Here is a 17,933-nt window from a genome sequence, read left to right on the forward strand (position 1 = left end):
TGACTTTTTAACTAGTGGAACTCTTTTTCAGTCATCTCCAATTAACTTTCCATAGTGTATATCTTCTAACGAGGTACTAGGAACCTAACTCAAGAGTTCAAATTTTTGAAAGTGAAAGAAATAGGTTGATTTGGTTGGTAAGATTTTAAAAATGTTTTCCTTGCTTCTAGTTCTGTTTTGACTAGAGTCCTTGAAAGGCAGAGCTTGTCTTGGGATTGGTAAGTGCAGCTAATGCTGACCCTTAGTTGGGTTTTTGGTTTTATTTGGTAAAGCTCAAGGCCTGAGGCTGTTAGCCCATACCTGAATATCAACTAAGAAAGAGTGTCTCCTTGGAGATTCTGTAACTGACTTTTTAGTTTCCCCAACTCTGTGATATTCCTTTTTGCTTTTGTACTGGGTGGTAAGGCATTCTGTGGGTGGCTGCATTCTTGTTCCTTGCTCTGACCTGGGATAGCCATCAAGGTCTATAATGGAAGATCGTGGTACATGTCTCTGGTCTGTCCATCTTGCTTTTAATTGCTTTGTTTTTTAAATTTTCTGTTCAGTTTAGTAGCAAACTTCAAGACTGCTAATTACCTGTATGAAAAGCCAATGTACTTTCTAGTATATGCCATGAAGTGGTGGGATGGTGTACTTCTTATTAGTACTTACAGTTTGTAAAATTTAAGATAGTACCAACAGAAATATTATTATTCACTTTGATTGCAGTTTTGAACGTGAAAGACTCCTTGTTCATTCTCTTGAAGCTTGGGAGTTGGTTTTGAAGCTCGATTATTTTCTTTATCAGACTTTTGTAGAATTTAGGGAAAAACATCCTCAGAAGTTCCTGTTGCTTATGTAACAGCAACTAGATTTTCTGGGCAGCAGGTTTTAGCTGGCAGATGTTAGCCTGTGTTTGTGTAGAAGGGAGTCCATTCCCAGCTGATGCTCAAGCTTGTAAACATTTCCATTTGGATGTGGGTAGGAACATGTTGGTCTGTTGAGTTTCATTACTTGTTGGGTAATTACACAGCTGACTTTTTCTGTAGGCCATTACCTACTACTTTGGAAAAACAGAATAGGGCACATCTGTAAAGTAGTCTAAAATGGTTAAATTTGGGGGGAGATGAAACAGGTCAATTAGGCTACAGAGAAGCTCTAAACAAGCATGTCTTTGCCTTCTTTCTCACCCTTCAGTCTTTAATTAGTGAAATGCTGCTTCCTTCACCAAGCATTTTCCATTTAAATTCTTCCTATCCTCACTGTGTTTAATTCCCAGCTCACAAAATCACCTTTCCTCCTTTGTTTATATACCTAAGGTACCCAGTGTTTCTGTATGTGGAATTATGATGTGTTAGAGATGGGAGGAACTTTTGTGATTACCTATTCCAACCCCTCCATTCACAGAATAAGAAATGGAAGTCACGAGGCTCACTACAGAGTAGGAGAGGCAGCAGTGTAGTAGTCTAGAGGTTAAGGTCTGGGTTCAGATTTCGGCTCCCACCATTATAGTAACTGTGCGACCTTACACAGGTTGCTTAATTTTAACCATGAATCTCTTCATTTGTAAACTGGACTAATGTGAGGATTAGCAAGGTGCTTGGAACAGAGTAAGAAAACCCTTATAAGTGCTGGTAAAGATGAAGGTGGTGATTATGTCTTCATAGTTGATAAGCTGTAGGATAGCAGGACAGTAGAATTACTGTCCTGTTCAAGGTGTTTGCCTTTTGGATGAACAATAAGAAGAACATCCACTGAAGAATGAAACCGGAGGCTACGATATACCTGTCAGTGAGGTACATACACATTGTGTACTCTTTAATAAAGAATATGAATTCTGAAAGTCAGCGAGTGCTTGTTTACCACCCAGTGTATTTCCAGTGTATGCTTGAGAGGGAGAACAAGGAAGGAAAACTTAAAAAAAAATGCTCTTGTTTGAATATCAGAAATGGATTTCAGGGGCCAGTAAGCAGCTCGTAACAAGAGGATGAGATCAGTTGGTATAATTGGAGTTAGTTTATAATCCTTTTGCTCTGTTCTCTGACCATTTAGTATTCCTATTTCTGTACAAACATATGAGCTAGAAAATGACTAGGTCTCTCTATAGATATGTCATGTGTCAAGTTGGGGAGGGAGGTGCACAGGGTGAGGGGAATGTGGGACAGAGCCAGGAGCTAAGTCTTCAGCCTTCATCTTTGCTTAGCTTTTTCCTGTGCTCAGTATTGGGGCTGTTTTGTTCTTTTTAAATAAATGCCTCTGGAAATTATTTTATAATGCGCTCTTTAGTTTGGTTGTACCAGCATTTGGGGAAGGGAACAGAGGGAAAGAAAGAGGAATTAGGAATACGTTTTTAAAACTGAAAAAAATTGACCTATGAGCTTTCACCTCATGGCTTAGAGGCTGAGACTGTTGGCCTGTGATTTTCACCATTTTACTTCCTGCTGATGGAAAGCCAGCCATGAAGTCAGCTGTTCCTGAGCCCAAGATTGATAGTTGAAAACACCTCTTTCATTTTATTCAAGTCACTTAGAGGGAGAATTTGTATCACTGAGGTTTTAACTCTAAGCTTCCAAACTAGTGTTCAGTTGAGTGACCTCCGTTTCTTAAGGATTCTGCTGTTGCTGCAAGTAGGTATTTTGTTTCCCAGTTGTTTCCATCTTGCATTACTGTTTTTTTCTTGTTGGTTGTCCCAAGTCAGGTTTGCTTGGCTGGGTTTGTGCCAGTGAAAGACAAAGTATATAGAACATCTGCTCTGTGTCATCACTGTGCCGAAGTGCTGCCTACTTTTCATTGACTCACAGCAGTTCTCAGAGGCACGGAATCACCAACTGCTTCACGCAGAGGAGAAAGGCCTTATAGCTGGCAAGGGCTGGGGCTTCGGTGTCCTCCTCTTGGTGGTCCTCTTTACTGTGGTCAAAGCAGTCCATCTATTCATCAGTTGGCGGGCAACGTTTAAGGTGTTGCCTCTTCTATCTGCCACCTCAGATCTTAGGAGCAACCGTGGCTGTTCATGCTTTCAGAGCATTCTGCGTTCTGGCCGTCTTCTAACTGTGACTAATCCAGCAGTGAACCAACCGTTGCTGCAGTGGGGGTGGGATCTGTTGAATTTATGTGGAGAATCAGAAAGCCAAGATCTCAGAGCTCTCAGGAGAGTTTATTTGGACTATTTATAGTTTGTTGTTTTATCTGCAGTCTCTGTCTAGAGTATCCACTCAGATACTTGTTGAATTGAATTATTTACTCTTGCTGCCTTTCACATACCTTTGTCTGCATCCTTTACATCTTCTCTTGGTCATCCCTTCCACATCAAATTGGTTTCTGGAAGGCCTGGGCTCTTGGAAGACACACGTACAGGTACCTGCTCTTCAGTTGTACCCTCACTCCCAGTTAACAAAACCTGCAGAGCAGTAGTTTTTCTTTGGGGACAGTATGCCTGGAAATTTCTCCTAAATTAATTTACTTTTAAAAAAAAATTAAAATAATGTTTTATTAATTTTTACTGGAGTATAGTTGATTTACAATGTTGTGTTAGTTTCTTGCTATACAACAAAGTGAATCAGTCATATGTATGCATATATCTCCTCTTTTTTAGATTTCTTTCCCATTTAGGTCACTACAGAGCAAGTAGAGTTAGCTGTGCTATGCAGTAGGTTCTCATTCATTATCTATTTTATACATAGTAGTGTGCGTATGTCAGTCCCAATCTCCCAGTCCATCACACTCCCCCCCTCCCCCCTTGGTAACCGTAAGTTCGTTCTCTACATCTGTAACTCTCTTTCTGCTTTGCAAGTAAGTTCTAATTTACTTTTTGATTGTAAAGAGTTTCAGGAAAAGTAGCCAACTGAAGTGTTCATTAGGACCAAATTATTAGCCCTTGGGTCATTCTATGATAATGGTGATTTTATGAAACACCTATATATATTTTTTGTATTTTGAAGTATTGTAATTTTAAAGGATACTGTGTAGTAGATGCCTGACTTTCTCTAGCTATTTTTTGGTGTATTCTAAATATATTAAGTATTTGAAGTTTCATGCGCATAGTAATATTGTCTGTTTCCACAACTGCTAGAAACAACAATTAATCATTATGCATTTCTGTTATATGCCACTTATCTCTTTTAGCTAGAAATGTTAAATGTTTTAAAGCAACAATCTTATGTTATAACTTAGTTCAAATGGGGAAATTAATTTTCCGTTTCTTACTGTATAAGTTGTTAATATATGTGATCCTCTAAGAGTTTCCTATTAAGAGGAATTCAGAAAATTTGAAACTCAGGAAATAGTCTCTAAAGTTTCTCCTAACTCTGTTATTTCTAAATCCAGAACAAATGTCATATCACCCAAATTTAGCCAGGCAATAACCTTTTTGTAAAAAGTTAATTAACTTCTTCGCTGTGTTGGGTCTTCGTTGCTGCATGGAGGCTTTCTCTAGTTGCAGAGAGTGGGGTCTACTCTTCATTGCAGTGCGCTGGCTTCTCATTGTGGTGGCTTCTCTTGTTGCAGAGCACAGGTTCTAGGCGCATCATGGGCTTCAGTAGTTGTGGCATGCGGGCTCAGTAGTTACGGCTTGCAGGCTGTAGAGCGCAGGCTCAGTAGTTGTAGCACACGGGCTCAGTTGGATCTTCCCGGACCAGGGCTCAAACCCGTGCCCCCTGCATTGAGCAGGTGGATGCCTAACCACTGCGCCACCAGGGAAGTCCCTAGCCAGGCAATAACCTTTTAATAATTTGATGAAAAGCTGCCTTTTGAATCTTTTTTTTTTTTTTGCCGCGCCATTCAGCATGTGGGATCTTAGTTCTCCGACCAGGGAACAAACCTGTGCCCCCTGCATTGGGCGCATGGAGTCTTAACCACTGGACCAGACCGCCAGGGAAGTTCCCTGAATCATTATTTTTAAATCATTTTCAGTGAACTGATCAAGTTAGGAGAATTTGCAGAACATGTAGTTGATTTTCAATTCAGTTGCAAGCTAATCTTACTAATTCTTTACTTTAGGGTTGTCAAACACTTGTGTTTGTTTTGTGAAGCTGTATGTCCAAATTGAAAGCGAATTTTCTTTATTAACATCCAAACAGAATTATCCATAACTCTTAAAAATCACCATTTTCGAAATGTGTAGGCACTTCCTCCTCTGCTGTGGACGCTGTGAGTGCAGAGTGTTTCCTTTAGTCTCCCCTTCAGTGTGACCTGGAAGAGAGATTACTGAGGGAGACCTTTCCCATATAGTGAGAGGGTGAGAAGCAGTTCTGTTATGTCAGAACACGGATACATTTTGGTCTTTAAGTAGCTAAATTCTCTGCTAAAACTGCAAATCAGGTTATCACATGTTCTATAGCATGTTATGGTTCTATATGGCATCTAGATTGTTAGAAGTAGGGGTGATGCTTTTTGTGTGCTTTTAGTTGACTGACTCTACTTGTTTCCACCTAAACTAAGTTTATCAGTAATTTTTAAAAATACTCTCTGCTCGTATGATATAAAAACAAAATAACTCTCCAAGGGGTAACTCAGGCCTGGGATGTTTTATGAATAGAAAATCTCCTTTAAAAATGAAATTTTTCACTTAAGGAAGTTAATGAAGTGTTATTTTATTAACAGTACTTTATTTTATTAGGAAGCTCCTAGTAGTAGGACTTCCCTGGTGGTCCTGTGGGTAAGACTTTGCGCTCCCAGTGCAGGGGGCCCAGGTTTGATCCCTGGGCAAGGAACTAGATCCCACATGCATGTGGGATCCCAAGTCCATGTGCTGCAACTAAGACCCAGTGCAGCCTGCCTAAATACAGAAACATACATACATACATACATACATATACACATATAGAGGGCTACTGAAAAAATTAGAGTTTCTTTGACTCTGTAGAATTTTCATTTAATTATGTAACATACAGTTTTTTTTACTTGAAGTCTTTATTGTTCAAAACCTTCCCTCCGATTTTGAGATCGCTAAAACAAAAAACAAAAACAAAAACAAACCAGCCGCCTCTCATGTTTTCAAATACCATTGTTCTCAAGATGTTAATTTAAAGACATATTACTGGAGAATAATAACACTGAGGGCAATATTTATCCTTGAGATATGAGAACCATTTTAACAATTTGAAAGCTAACATTGACATTCTTAGCATCTGTTTCTAATACCTCTTCTGCCTGCCACTTGTGGGAATGATGTGATAGTGCTTTTGCAATGTAATGTGACCAAGAAGGTGGGCTATGTGTCACTGTGAAATAATTTCTAACCAAGTAGCCACTCCAGGCCTTGGGATTTGTCCAGGTTAGGTCATCCAGCTCAGTAATGTCTGCATTTGTGTGAGCACCCACTTGCCTATATTTAGTCTTTCCAAGTAGTTTATAATTGGTTTAGCCCATTGGATTGTTTGCTTTTGGATGATGGAGGTTAGGGAGGATGAAGGAAGTATAAAGGCTTGAATTTGGCAGTCTCTTTACAGGATGTCTCTTTTAACCCCTGCTGAGGTTAATTTACATAAAACCCATCTGTGTGTGAATTTTTCTAAATTTAAAGTTTATTCTTATTACCTTAGGGATAAGATTGTCAGCACTTACTGAATTTACGGTCTTGCTCTCCTGTATCTGGACCTACTGGCAGCTTACAGTTCCGTTTCCTTTGGATAACAGGATACAGCTGGCGGCAAAATTCTCACCTGTGGAATAGCCATTTGGAGTTTTCTTCTCCATATAGGTTTCTGCAAAGCAGCAGAAACTGTTTTTGCAGGAAACCACAAGCCTGTGTTAAACACCAAAAGAGAATTGAAATAACATGTGCAAATGTTCCTCTTCCTTGAGGTACCCATCATCATGCGAGAGCCTAGGTACGGTGTTAAGCAGTTCTTTGCCCTCCCCTTTACTTTGAGGTTGTTGTCCAGTTAGATGATGCTGAATTCCCCCACTCTGGTCTCTCTTACTTCTCTGACGGATTGAGCACATTTGCCAGATCCAGGCTGAATTTCTTAATGAGCTGCTAGGTAAGCCTTCTGGGACTAGACTGACCTTAGATATTTTGCTAAGATTGGTTTTTGTCCCTATAACTGTGGATCCTTTGCCATCAAATGGTATGGAAAAGCTGATTAATTTCTGTCTCTGATGTTCATGTCAGTCAGGTATTCCTTTAGTGTTTATTGGGTGCTCAGTACTGTGCCAGATGCTGTGGCAGGAGCAGTAGTGGTGTGGAGGACTGCTACAGGAGACATCTGTGGTGTGGGAGGCTAGAATAAACAAGTTAAGGAGAAAAGGCAAGCACAGAAATAAAAGGAAAAAAAAAAACTGATTTATTGCTGATTGTGTAGATTAGCTTGTCAGCAGTAATCAGCAAGGTGGAGGGCATTATCTTGTGCAAAGGAGTGAGGACTGGACTGAGCATGGTGCATGCAGATGGTGTGTGTAGGAGCTGGATGGAAGGTGTGGAGTCAGGGGAAAGGAGTGCTAAATAAGGCTGCATAGATAATGCACTGAACACTATTTGGAGACATCAGAAGGGGTAGTAGGGGGAGCCTGGGTGGCCTCTGAGAGTTCACCAGAGATAAAGGGCATATTTAGTAGGGCACTGTATCTGTTGGGGTCCACATTTCCCTCATCAGTGCCCTTTATTTAGAATTAGGGATCAACGCAGTGAATAGGGTGAATGGGATGTGAGGTTAGTGCTGAGTTTGGCTAATCACGTAACTCATACCGGGCAATAAGAACAGGAACTTAATTTATTGAGTATTTTTTTGTTGCTTAGTACTGTATAAACATTTTACACCCATCTCTTATTCTTGTTTTCCCCTATTTTATTCATGAGAATAAAGCCTAACAGTTAAATAACTTGTCCAAGGTAGTGCAGCCAGAAGGGCTGGAGTTTGTCTGTCTCCTCTGAATTACATTGCCCTTCTCATTTTTATCCTTATATACTTCTATGAGGGGTTGCTAAAGAATTTTTTTTCAAGTTCGGGTATAGTTGCTTTACAGGGTTGTGTTAGTGTCTGCTCTACAAGGAAGTGAATCAACTATATGTATACATATATTCCCTCCCTCTTGGACCTCCCTCCCACCTCCCGTCCCCGCCTCAAGAATTTTTAAATGCCAGAAGGTTGTCTCCCCAGTCTAGATATGGGCACTTTGCCGTCATTTCTTCCTTCAATATCTTCATTATTCATCAAAGTGACTTATAGAGACTTGGTGTAAAATAAATATGATACTGAGTTTTTTGCAGAAGAAATGTAGTGAGTGTATTAATCTCTCTGTCGGCAACTGCCAGTCCCAGGCTGCCTATGTGTGTCTGTGGATGCAGCGTCTGGATGAGCCTTACGGTGCAGGGGTCCACCTTTGGAAAAACTAAAATGGGTTAAATATGTTCTCAAAACCGTGATCACATCTTGTTTTTAGAGTTTTCCCTCCGTTTCTTGAAGCAAGGCAGATCTTAGTGCCATTGCCTAGAACTTCCTAAAGAAAAGAGGTTGGTGCCCCAGAAGAACCTTTCTGAGTGATTGCATACTACCCTGTAGGCAGAGAGGAAGCTGCAGAATGAAAGTAGCATTTTAGGAAGGTTGAGTCAGAGGTGCAAATGGAACATGGAGAGATTTTCTCAAGGTGATAAGGCCCTGGCACTCACATCTGCAAGCAGGGGCAGGTAGACTGGCAGTGATTCCTACTAGGGGAAGGAGGGTAATGTGGGCTGCTTCTGAGACCCCTTTTATAGAGTTCTGTGGCTGACAGAATTTGGCTAGGGTTTGGGAGGAGTATCCCAGGGCCTGTGGAAATTGACTGGGAAGCTAGCCTTTGCTTGCTGCACCTCAGGGAAGCAATGGTAGGGTTTTGTCCTGGCCTTATTGATTGTAACAGATACTTCCTCTGCCTGGATTTGAGTTCAGGCAACATGATTACTGTCTAGTGCTACTTTTTAATGAATCTTTGAACCTGCAGTTGTGAATGATCAGACATTTGAGCTAAGCTTAAAAAAAGAGAGAGAAGACAAAGAAAGGAAAGAAGAGAAAATGAAGAAGAAAAAACAAAGCAGAGATTTGTTGATGCCAGTGCCATTGTATGGCAGTAATTTCTTTAGGCTAGACCTGTGCCCAGCGGTTTGTGTATTTTCTTCTGTCTTCCTTCCTCTGCTCCTGAGGCCGAGCAGCTTTGAGGCATGTGAATTTACAAGTGCCTCTCCTGACTTCTCCCAGCATCTCCTGCTTGCACTTCTTATTTCTTCTGTGTTCTTAAGAACTTACTGTGCTGTCTTGTCTTTGGTTGTGCTGTTTTCTCTGCACTACACTTCTTCTCTTATGTCAACTTGGTGAAACTTGCCTCAGGGTTGGCCTCTTCCAGTAAGCTGTGTCTGGGCCTCCACCTTCTAGAGAGTTTATAGCTCCTTCCTCATCCTTGTAAAATTTTTATTATTGTACTTATCATACTGTACTATAAATTACCTGTTTACAGATATGTGTCACTTATGAAATTGGTACAGGCCATGTGATATTTATCCCTCAAGCTTAGCATCTAGCTGTACGTGGAATAGTCTGAGGGCTCAGAAATATGAGATTATCTCCCATTATTGATCTTTATGTGCCAGGCAGATATTATATACATACATAAAGAAAAGGAGGCCTTCAGCACTAAGAAGACTATGGTGTACTCTCCCATATGAATTTTAGAGCGAGCTCTAAGGTGAATGTAAGAAAGTCAGAGTTTTAAAATTAGGTTTAATTTCTTTATTTTAATGAATTATTGTGGTAAGAGTTCTGATTTTTTTATTCCACAATAATTACTTTGTGTGTTCGCCCTAAATTCAGGATCATTCTGCCTATTAGGTAGTCCATCACTGATTAAAAAAAAGTTAAATGAGTGAATGTGGGTGTTAGTGTTTTGCTGTTTGGGTTTTTGTCTTAGTTTGCTGTATCCTTTTGTTTTACTGTGAGTATTGCCCTTTGTTAGACTCTTCATTCATGTCTTGACTATCTACCATAGGCCCCTCTTCTCATCTCACCTCAATTCTGACTAGTGCTTTGCTCTTTTCTTGGTGTATAGTAAGTACTGTCATGAGATGGTGAGACAGAGCAAGGCTAACTGTGCCATGAGAGAATCAGACATGGGTCTCAACACCATTGTTTCCAAAAGTGTGGGCCGTGATTTCAAAGCAAAAACATAACAAGGTTTGGTCTTCTGATCTGGACTTCGATGGTGGATGTAGGAGAAGGGGGCTGGGCAAGAGTCAGCATTATTTAAGAAGGCTCCAGCAGATGCTCATGTGCACTAAGATTTGAGAATCACTACTTAAAGCTAACTGCTCAATTATTAATCAGTGCATCTTTTTAAACAGAATAACTCGGACTTTTAGGAGGCTTCCTCGGTCCCTTATTCAGGAAATATATTTTGTACATGTAGTATTCTATATTTTTTGTATACCTAGACATCCTTACCAGGAAAAGCCTATCTGCTCTTTGTAGTATGCTTTTTCTATTGTTCAGAATTCCTGGCTCCCACCCTTAACCAGTGCATAACATGTTTATAGCCACCAGCCCAGATTCCTTAGGAATGAAGGAAAAAGTCTTTGGATCCTGTTATTTTCCTTGAGGAAGACCTGAAGGTTGACTGCTTTGCAAGAATCCAGAGTATGCATTATCATTTCCATGTTAACCTTCACCCCAAATGTTTGTGGGTTTTGAAGGATTTACTGTAGTGCGGTCTTAGTAGGGTCTCTGGCCAGGGAAATTCATTTGAAGCACATTTTGCCATGGAAGTACCCTGCAGGTAAAAATACTCTATTTACACTTGGCTGTGTCCCAAACAGCTGTCCTCCCCTTAATGAGACGGGGGATGGTTGTTGGGGGGAGGTTTTGCACATCTTTTTTGTGGATTTAGAAGCTTCCCTGTTGTGAATGACAAAAACCATGCCAGCTGAAGTGATAGGTTTGTCAGACATGGACAGCTGGTCCTTAGGAAATGGGCTGAGATCTCCACGCCAACAGGTTCAAGAGAGTTTGCAGTATAATTACCTGATAAAGTGTTGGGGGGGGGGGCGCTGTGATTCACCCCCCTTTCACCTCCCCCTGGACATATCATTAATTGTGGAGCACCTGTTAAAGGCTTCTTTAGTGTAATGTGTGGCTGTGGCTAAAGGATAGTGAGTTTGGGTTTTGTTTACATACGTATGGGTGCAGACATTATTGTTTTAATTGCACTGCTTTTATCAGCTCAATGGACCTTTTGTAAAGATTTTAGATTTATTCAGTTGGCACATTTAGGAAAAATGTCTTTTTACTCATTTCTAGGCCAGTTGTGATACAGTGAATGACAGGGGACTTAAGATGTGCTGTGTATAATGTTTTCTTTCTGATTGCAAAAGTAATATCTGTTCATGTTTGAATAGTTATGATTAAGAAACTGATAATTTAGAAATGAAAATTCCCTGTTATCCCCAGAAGTATGTACATCTAACATTTGGGTATTCGTTCCTCTAGGTCCTTTTCTATGGTTATTGTGCTAAATTTTGCATTTATAGTTTACCCACCAACATGTTTTAAGACAGAAATGCATCTCTTCGTACTCAAAGCCTTTCATTTAACCATTTATACTTTTCAGAGTATTTTATGTGGTAGTCTCCTCTGAGACCCAGAAACTCTGCCAGGAAGAAGGAACAGTGGCTTCCACTTTGTGCCTTGGCAATGTGTTTAAGTGCTTTACTTGGCACTTTTTTTTTTCCAGTTCAATATGAAAAGATTTATTAAGTCATTCTCCCACCCAGATCTTCTAGCATGTGACCCTCACCTTACATATCCAGTTTTATTAGTTTCTAATGTATCCTTCCAGTGTTTCTTTATGCAAATACTAGCAAACATGAATATATATTGTTATTTACCCCTTTCTTTCACAAAAAGTAGCATACTATACATACTGTTTGGCGTCTCACTGTATTCACACACTATACCCCAGAGACACATTCTACATTAGTACTTGGCACTTTCTTTTGATTCTTCTACCAACTTCATAGTATAGGCAGCAGTTATTATACCCTTTCTACACATAGGGAGACTGAGATTCAGACAAGTTAAGTGACTTGCTCATACAGTTCATTAGTAAAGAACTTGTATGCCTACCCATTTAATCTGATTTCTCATCTAGGGAATATTATGCCACACTCTATACCTTTCCTGTATTGAGAAGTGTTTTTTTTAAGATGGAAATATTGTTTGAGACATATAAAACTGTTGAATGAGGACACAGCACTTCCTTGGATTATTAAGAGGTATTTTTTTTAGTTTTTGACTAGGAGTTGGCATTCACTGGCCCAGTGGCTGAATTTAGCCTTCGTCCTCTTTTTGTAAATAAAGTTTTATTGGAACGTGGCCAAACCCAAGTTATTTACATATCATCACAGCGGAGACCATATGACCTGCAAAACCTCAAATACTTACCATCTGGCTTTTTACAAAGATGTTTGCTGACACCTGTTGTGGACGTCAATTTTTATTTAGGTGTAAATTTTTTTTTTTTTTTTTTGGTAGCTTCTAAGGTTTTGCATTCATTTGCTCAGGCACAGTGGTTGGTGGAAGTGCTTTCTGTCCTTTACTTCCCCCAAAGTAAACAAACAGGCCTATCACTTCTTGCTTGAATTTCTGCATGATCCTGTATAGTGACTGAGTTTCTAGAGTCATTTTCAGGTAGAGTGAATTGCAAAATATTTCAAAACCTTTGCTACTGTTAACATTTGTAAACGCTGTACACCCAACACTGTTATACGTTCTGATGATGATTTGTGCATTGCACCCTATGAGGAAAAAAAAGGCTGATGATAGTTTATGTTAAAGTTCAGAAAGGGATTGTAGGGAACAGTCTCTGCTTCTCTAATCAGCAACACCTTGAGACTTCTTGCATGTGGGTGTTGTGGGAGTGTGTAGATTTATATAATTGAAACAGTTGCATTAAAATTGGTTGTCTTGTTTTGACATAAAGTGAACGTGTTACATGTATACAACAGCAAACTATTAAATTTGGTTTTCCTTTGAGCATTTTGAAATAAAATGCAACATGTGGGAAGAATAAAAATCTTTAATTATTATGCTTGCTATTATTTCACACCCCCTGAATTTATGACTCTTCACAACAGTAGCAGGTTGCTACAGAATGGCGGAATTGGTGAGCATACTTAAAATCATGTGGTTGAAATCTTTGAGTTTCGATAGTTCCTTTTCTTCATGGTCTCTTTCAGATGGCATGCAGCCTGCTGTCCCACTGTGTTTGTCACGTGTTGTGCTTGTATTACATGAAAGCAGCCCAGTGAACTTGTGTAAAATCACTCACTAGTTAGTTACTGGGTAAGGAAGAAATTTTAGGGGTTTTGCTCTTAAAATTCCTTGATGAAATGATTGGATAGATATAGTGCATTTCTTTAATTTTCTTTTTGGGAAAGGTTGATAAAAATTCTGCTGGCAAAGCAAAGAGTCCAGTGATCTCCAAATTGGTCTTGGAGTAGAGGTTGATTTTTAAGTGCATTTACTCTGACCCAAAAGACGGCCTTTCTGTAATATGCTCCTTTTTTTAGAACACAGTTCTCAAGTAAAGTAAGTTTGTTTAAATGTGTGAAATAAGTTGATGCGTTTTATGTAGCAAGTTTTTGATGGTTTTAGCATCAGAACTCTTGAGTTCTCAGTTTTAGGACCAGTGTGAGGGTCTTTCATCGATTATCTATATTACTAGCTTGCTTAATCTCTTTCATTTTTTGGGTAAAAGTCACCTCACAGAGGCCTTCCCTCAGCACCATATTTAAAACTGTATCCTACTCATTTCCTGTTCCCTCTTCTCTCTAATTTTTCTCCATAGCACTCACAAAGCACTGTCTGAAAACTATTTATTTTAATGCTTTATGTATGTGTTACTCCTAGAATAAGCTCTGTGAAGCTTCTGTACTCTCAGTGCCTTGAGTATGGTGCCTCGCACATTGGCGACACCCAGTGATAATTGAGTTAACAAAGTTGAAGAGAGTCTATATTGTTTGTAGAATGAGGGCTAGACGTGGGGCAAGTCCATTTGCAGCATCAGACTGTATTTGAATCTGGGTTCGCCCACCTCTTGATGTTGATACTAAATAACATAATCATTGAAAAATTTTCCTTCCCAATGAAATGGAAAATATCTTTTTATGGGGATTAAAAATGATATTGGATATAAAGCTCTGTAAATATTAGTCCTTGCTTTCCCCTAGTATGTCAGCATTGAAGAAGCCTAAAGGCGATCTGAATTTACCAATCTGATGCTTCTGGGGTCATTACCTTGATGATTTTTGACAGGTTTATTCTTTCAGCGGCCTGTGTTGCCAGCACAGCAATGACCTGTCCATTTGATCAGTGTGGGTGGACAGACACTTGTCATCCCTCTTTATTTCTCATATCAGAATGACTTGTGTGGGTTCTGGCTTTTGAAATGTTTAGGCTAGTTCATGATTACAGACAGTTCAGATGGCATCAGCCCTTAGAGCCAAGCAAGTTTCACCAGATCTTTTGTCAAATGCAGTGGGAGCATCAGATAAGTTGATGTTTGTGGTCCTTATACACATAGTCATTCTGCTTATTTTGACAAATCCAGAAGCATCAGAGGGCTGGTAAGTCACTAGTTTGTCTCCATAGATTTCTCCAGACCTTATGGATTACACAGTGTTAATTCCTATTTTGGTTTCCACTTAAAGTTCTGCTTGGGATGACAGGAACACTTAAGAAGTTAGTTAAGGCACATTGGTTCATAAATTTATAGGTTCTTTTAGTCTTTTGTCCCAGGCAAGTCTGAACAGGACCTGGAAAGTTGATTAAAAGACCAGTGAGTGCAGTGAGCTTAATTTTAAATTAAGTGGATATTTAATGTGTTGAGAAAGTAAAGTACTCAATCTTCAATCATTAGTCTTTCTCTTTTATCTGTGCTTTCTATTTGAATCTGGTGGGCAGGAAAGCTTTATTTTTCTACGAAAAGAGTTGGTTATTGCTACATTTCTCAAGCTTGGTTGTCAGTGTGGATTTTTGCAGGTGATTTTAGCACCTGAGGGTACAAAATCATTAAATGAAGCCTGGCAGGAAAGAAAGTGCCCTGAACCGGGAAGTCTGTTATGTGTGTGTGGGTGTGTGGGTGTGTGTGGTGGTGGGGGGGAGTTGGTTATCACAGGGTGTCAGATGACCAAACTGGCAGATTTGTAAGAATTTTATTATTGAGAGGATTCTGTTATTTGAGCTATGCATGATTACTAAGGCATTGCTCTTTCTTCTAAAATTTGGTCTTTGATAATTTCCAATTTTTGCTGTTGGGATTTCAATTAATTGTTAGGCTTTTGTGATCTGGTCTGTTATAATACCACGTATGGGATTTTATCTTTTTTGCATGTACTTTTTTTTGCAATGACATTCCTGTACTGTTGTTTTTCATATTGCTGGATAGTAACTTAATCCAGTCCCCTATTATGGGTAAGACACTTAAAAATCAATTGTAATGAAATCACTTGGGTCTGCTTCTCTGACTTGTAAGGATGGGATTAGTTTACTCTTAAATTCATTGTATTTGGCAAATGACCTGTCCTTCTGAAGTACACAATTCTGGACCATGATCATTCTAGCTTAGAGGAAATCCTGGTCAAATCACCAAGTTAAACTTAAAAAAAATTTTTTTTTTATTGGCTGAATTGGGTCTTCATTGCTGCGCACGCGGGCTTTCTCTAGTTGTGACGAGTAGGGGGCTGCTCTTCCTTGTGGTGCATGGGCTTCTTATTGTGGAACACAGGCTCTAGGTGCATGGGCTTCAGTAGTTGTTGCACGAGGGCTTAGTAGCTGTGGCTCACAGGCTCTAGAGAGCAGGCTCAGTGGTTGTGGAACACGGGCTTAGTGGCTCCGTGGCATGTGGGATCTTCCTGGACCAGGGATTGAACCTGTCACCCCTGCATTGGCAGGTGGATTCTTAACCACTGCGCCACTACGGAAGTCCGAAGTTAAACTTTTAAGAACATGCTGTTCTCAATATTCACACATGTATTATATAATGCTGGAAGTCTTCTCTAAAGTTCTCCCTAAGATTTTTTGAGAATTCATTTTGTGCAGGTAACCACAGGGAATTCAGCTATTAATTTTGAAGAGAGTGACAACTTCTAGCTGTTGGAGGCCAGCTGTAGTGCTGAAAGGAAGAGGGCTCTCTAGTGGTCTGCCTTTCCCCTCTGCCCTAAGCGCCCTATTGAGACTGGGGGGAATCCCTGGTTAGGTAGCATTATGTGAGTTTGGGGGGATTATGTAAAAGCATAACTGCACGCACGCTGTTCTTGCTTTGGTAACTGCTTTTAATATCCTGTTGGTTGGTTGTTGAAACTTCTGCGACAGTGAAGCCTTTTGTCTATTTTTCAATCAGAAAATGTGTCTTCCCACTTGAAAAGATGGCATCTGGGCTACAAGGCATTCTGAAGTCTTTGACCTTCTTGCCTTCTCAAACCTCTAAGGAAAGCTGGGCATCCATTAATCTCAGACTTCTGATTGTGCTTATGTAACCTTGCTTGACATCTAGGACTTCTGGAGTGTTTTATGTTTTTGATGATAACTTTTAATTTAAATAAGAATAATGTTTATTTCTCCCTTTTCTATTTCAGTGTCTTGGGTCATGAAACTTAATCCACAGCAAGCTCCATTATATGTGAGTAAATCACAAGATTTCATTTTATACTTATTTTTGCTGTTTAATTCTTATAATAAACTCAAAAAATGCTCTCCTGTGATTACCAAAGGAATTTTTAACCATCTACACATGAATTTATTGGCATAATACACTTCTGAAATTGAATTTGATTTAGTAGATACTAAATGACTAATAATGCATGTACTGAGCAGAGAACAAATAATACCTGTAAGATTTGTGAGGTAGACTGATCAGGGTGATAAGATGCATGTTTAAAACAGTTGCAGTGCCCTGCAAAATGATACTTTGGCTTCTTATTTTCATTTCAGTAAAAGTAGTATGTAGAGCTTCCTACTGCCATTGTGAGTTACCCTGTGCCACAACTAGGTGGCACTCTGTCATTGGCAAAAGTGCTGTTTACTTTAAGAATCTGGGTGAAAGCTGGTATATCATCTCCCCAAAGAGAGGAAATTATAAGATGAAATGGATAAATGAATGAATAGAGGCTGGAAAAAGTAAATTCTAGGTGTATTTTTAAAAAAATAAACAAACTTGTGAATAGTGCCTGTTTGGTGAGGAGCCGGCTTAGGGGTATGGATAGTTAGACTTGTGAGAGGCCAGAGGGTTTGGGGTTGGTGTGGTCTGGAGAGGTGAAAAAACCTTTTTTGATGGGACAGGACTTCAGTCAGGTCTTGAAGATTAAGGATCATTTCGATGGCTGAAAAATCCTCAAAATTTGTTTAAGACACAGATGTTTAAGATAGTAGAGGGATGAGTGGCAGTGAGCATGGTGTTCAGTGAGCAGGAAAGGATGGTAGTGGAAAGTCTGGCCCCGCTGAATTTGTGTTGGGAGGTGATGGGAGATAAGTCTGAAGAGGTGGGGTGACACTCAGTTGTGAAAAGCACACAAAGGTGTGCAGAGTTTATTTTGTGACCACCGAGGAGCTTGCAATGGTGTTTTAACTGGCTGTTCATTTCATGTATTTATTTTTAACAATGCTGTGTTAATAAAAGTCATATACCTTTCTAACATAGAGCGTTCATGTGATCACGCTTCATAGATTATTTCTATGTTAAATATAACACACAAAGAAAAATATGTGTTCTTAGAAGATATTTTATGTTCTTATTTTCTTTCCAGACTACTTGGAGACAATTTATTATGTTCATCAGTGGGTTTGCACATGAATTGAATACCTTGCGCTTAAGAAAACAACTTCATTGAGATAAAATTCACACACCATAAAATCCACCCATTTAAAGCATACAATTCCATGGTTTTTAGTATATTCACAGTTGTGTAATCTTAACTTCAGAACATTTTTATCACTCTC

The 17,933-nt window shown here is 39.5% G+C and overlaps 1 protein-coding gene across 7 annotated transcripts in view; it reads left to right on the forward strand.

The window, feature by feature from the left end:
* AKAP13 (A-kinase anchoring protein 13) overlaps positions 1-17,933 on the forward strand; it is a 334,648-nt gene that overhangs the window by 78,355 nt on the left and 238,360 nt on the right. For all 7 annotated transcript variants that reach the window (XM_057725147.1, XM_057725148.1, XM_057725149.1 and 4 more), the window contains exon 2: positions 16,574-16,617. In XM_057725147.1, the coding sequence (XP_057581130.1) occupies positions 16,585-16,617 (33 nt within the window). In that variant the 5' untranslated portion in view covers positions 16,574-16,584. The remainder of the gene's footprint in view (positions 1-16,573; positions 16,618-17,933) is intronic.

This window comes from Hippopotamus amphibius, chromosome 2 (assembly GCF_030028045.1).
Source record: "Hippopotamus amphibius kiboko isolate mHipAmp2 chromosome 2, mHipAmp2.hap2, whole genome shotgun sequence".
NCBI classification, from domain to species: Eukaryota; Metazoa; Chordata; class Mammalia; order Artiodactyla; family Hippopotamidae; genus Hippopotamus; species Hippopotamus amphibius.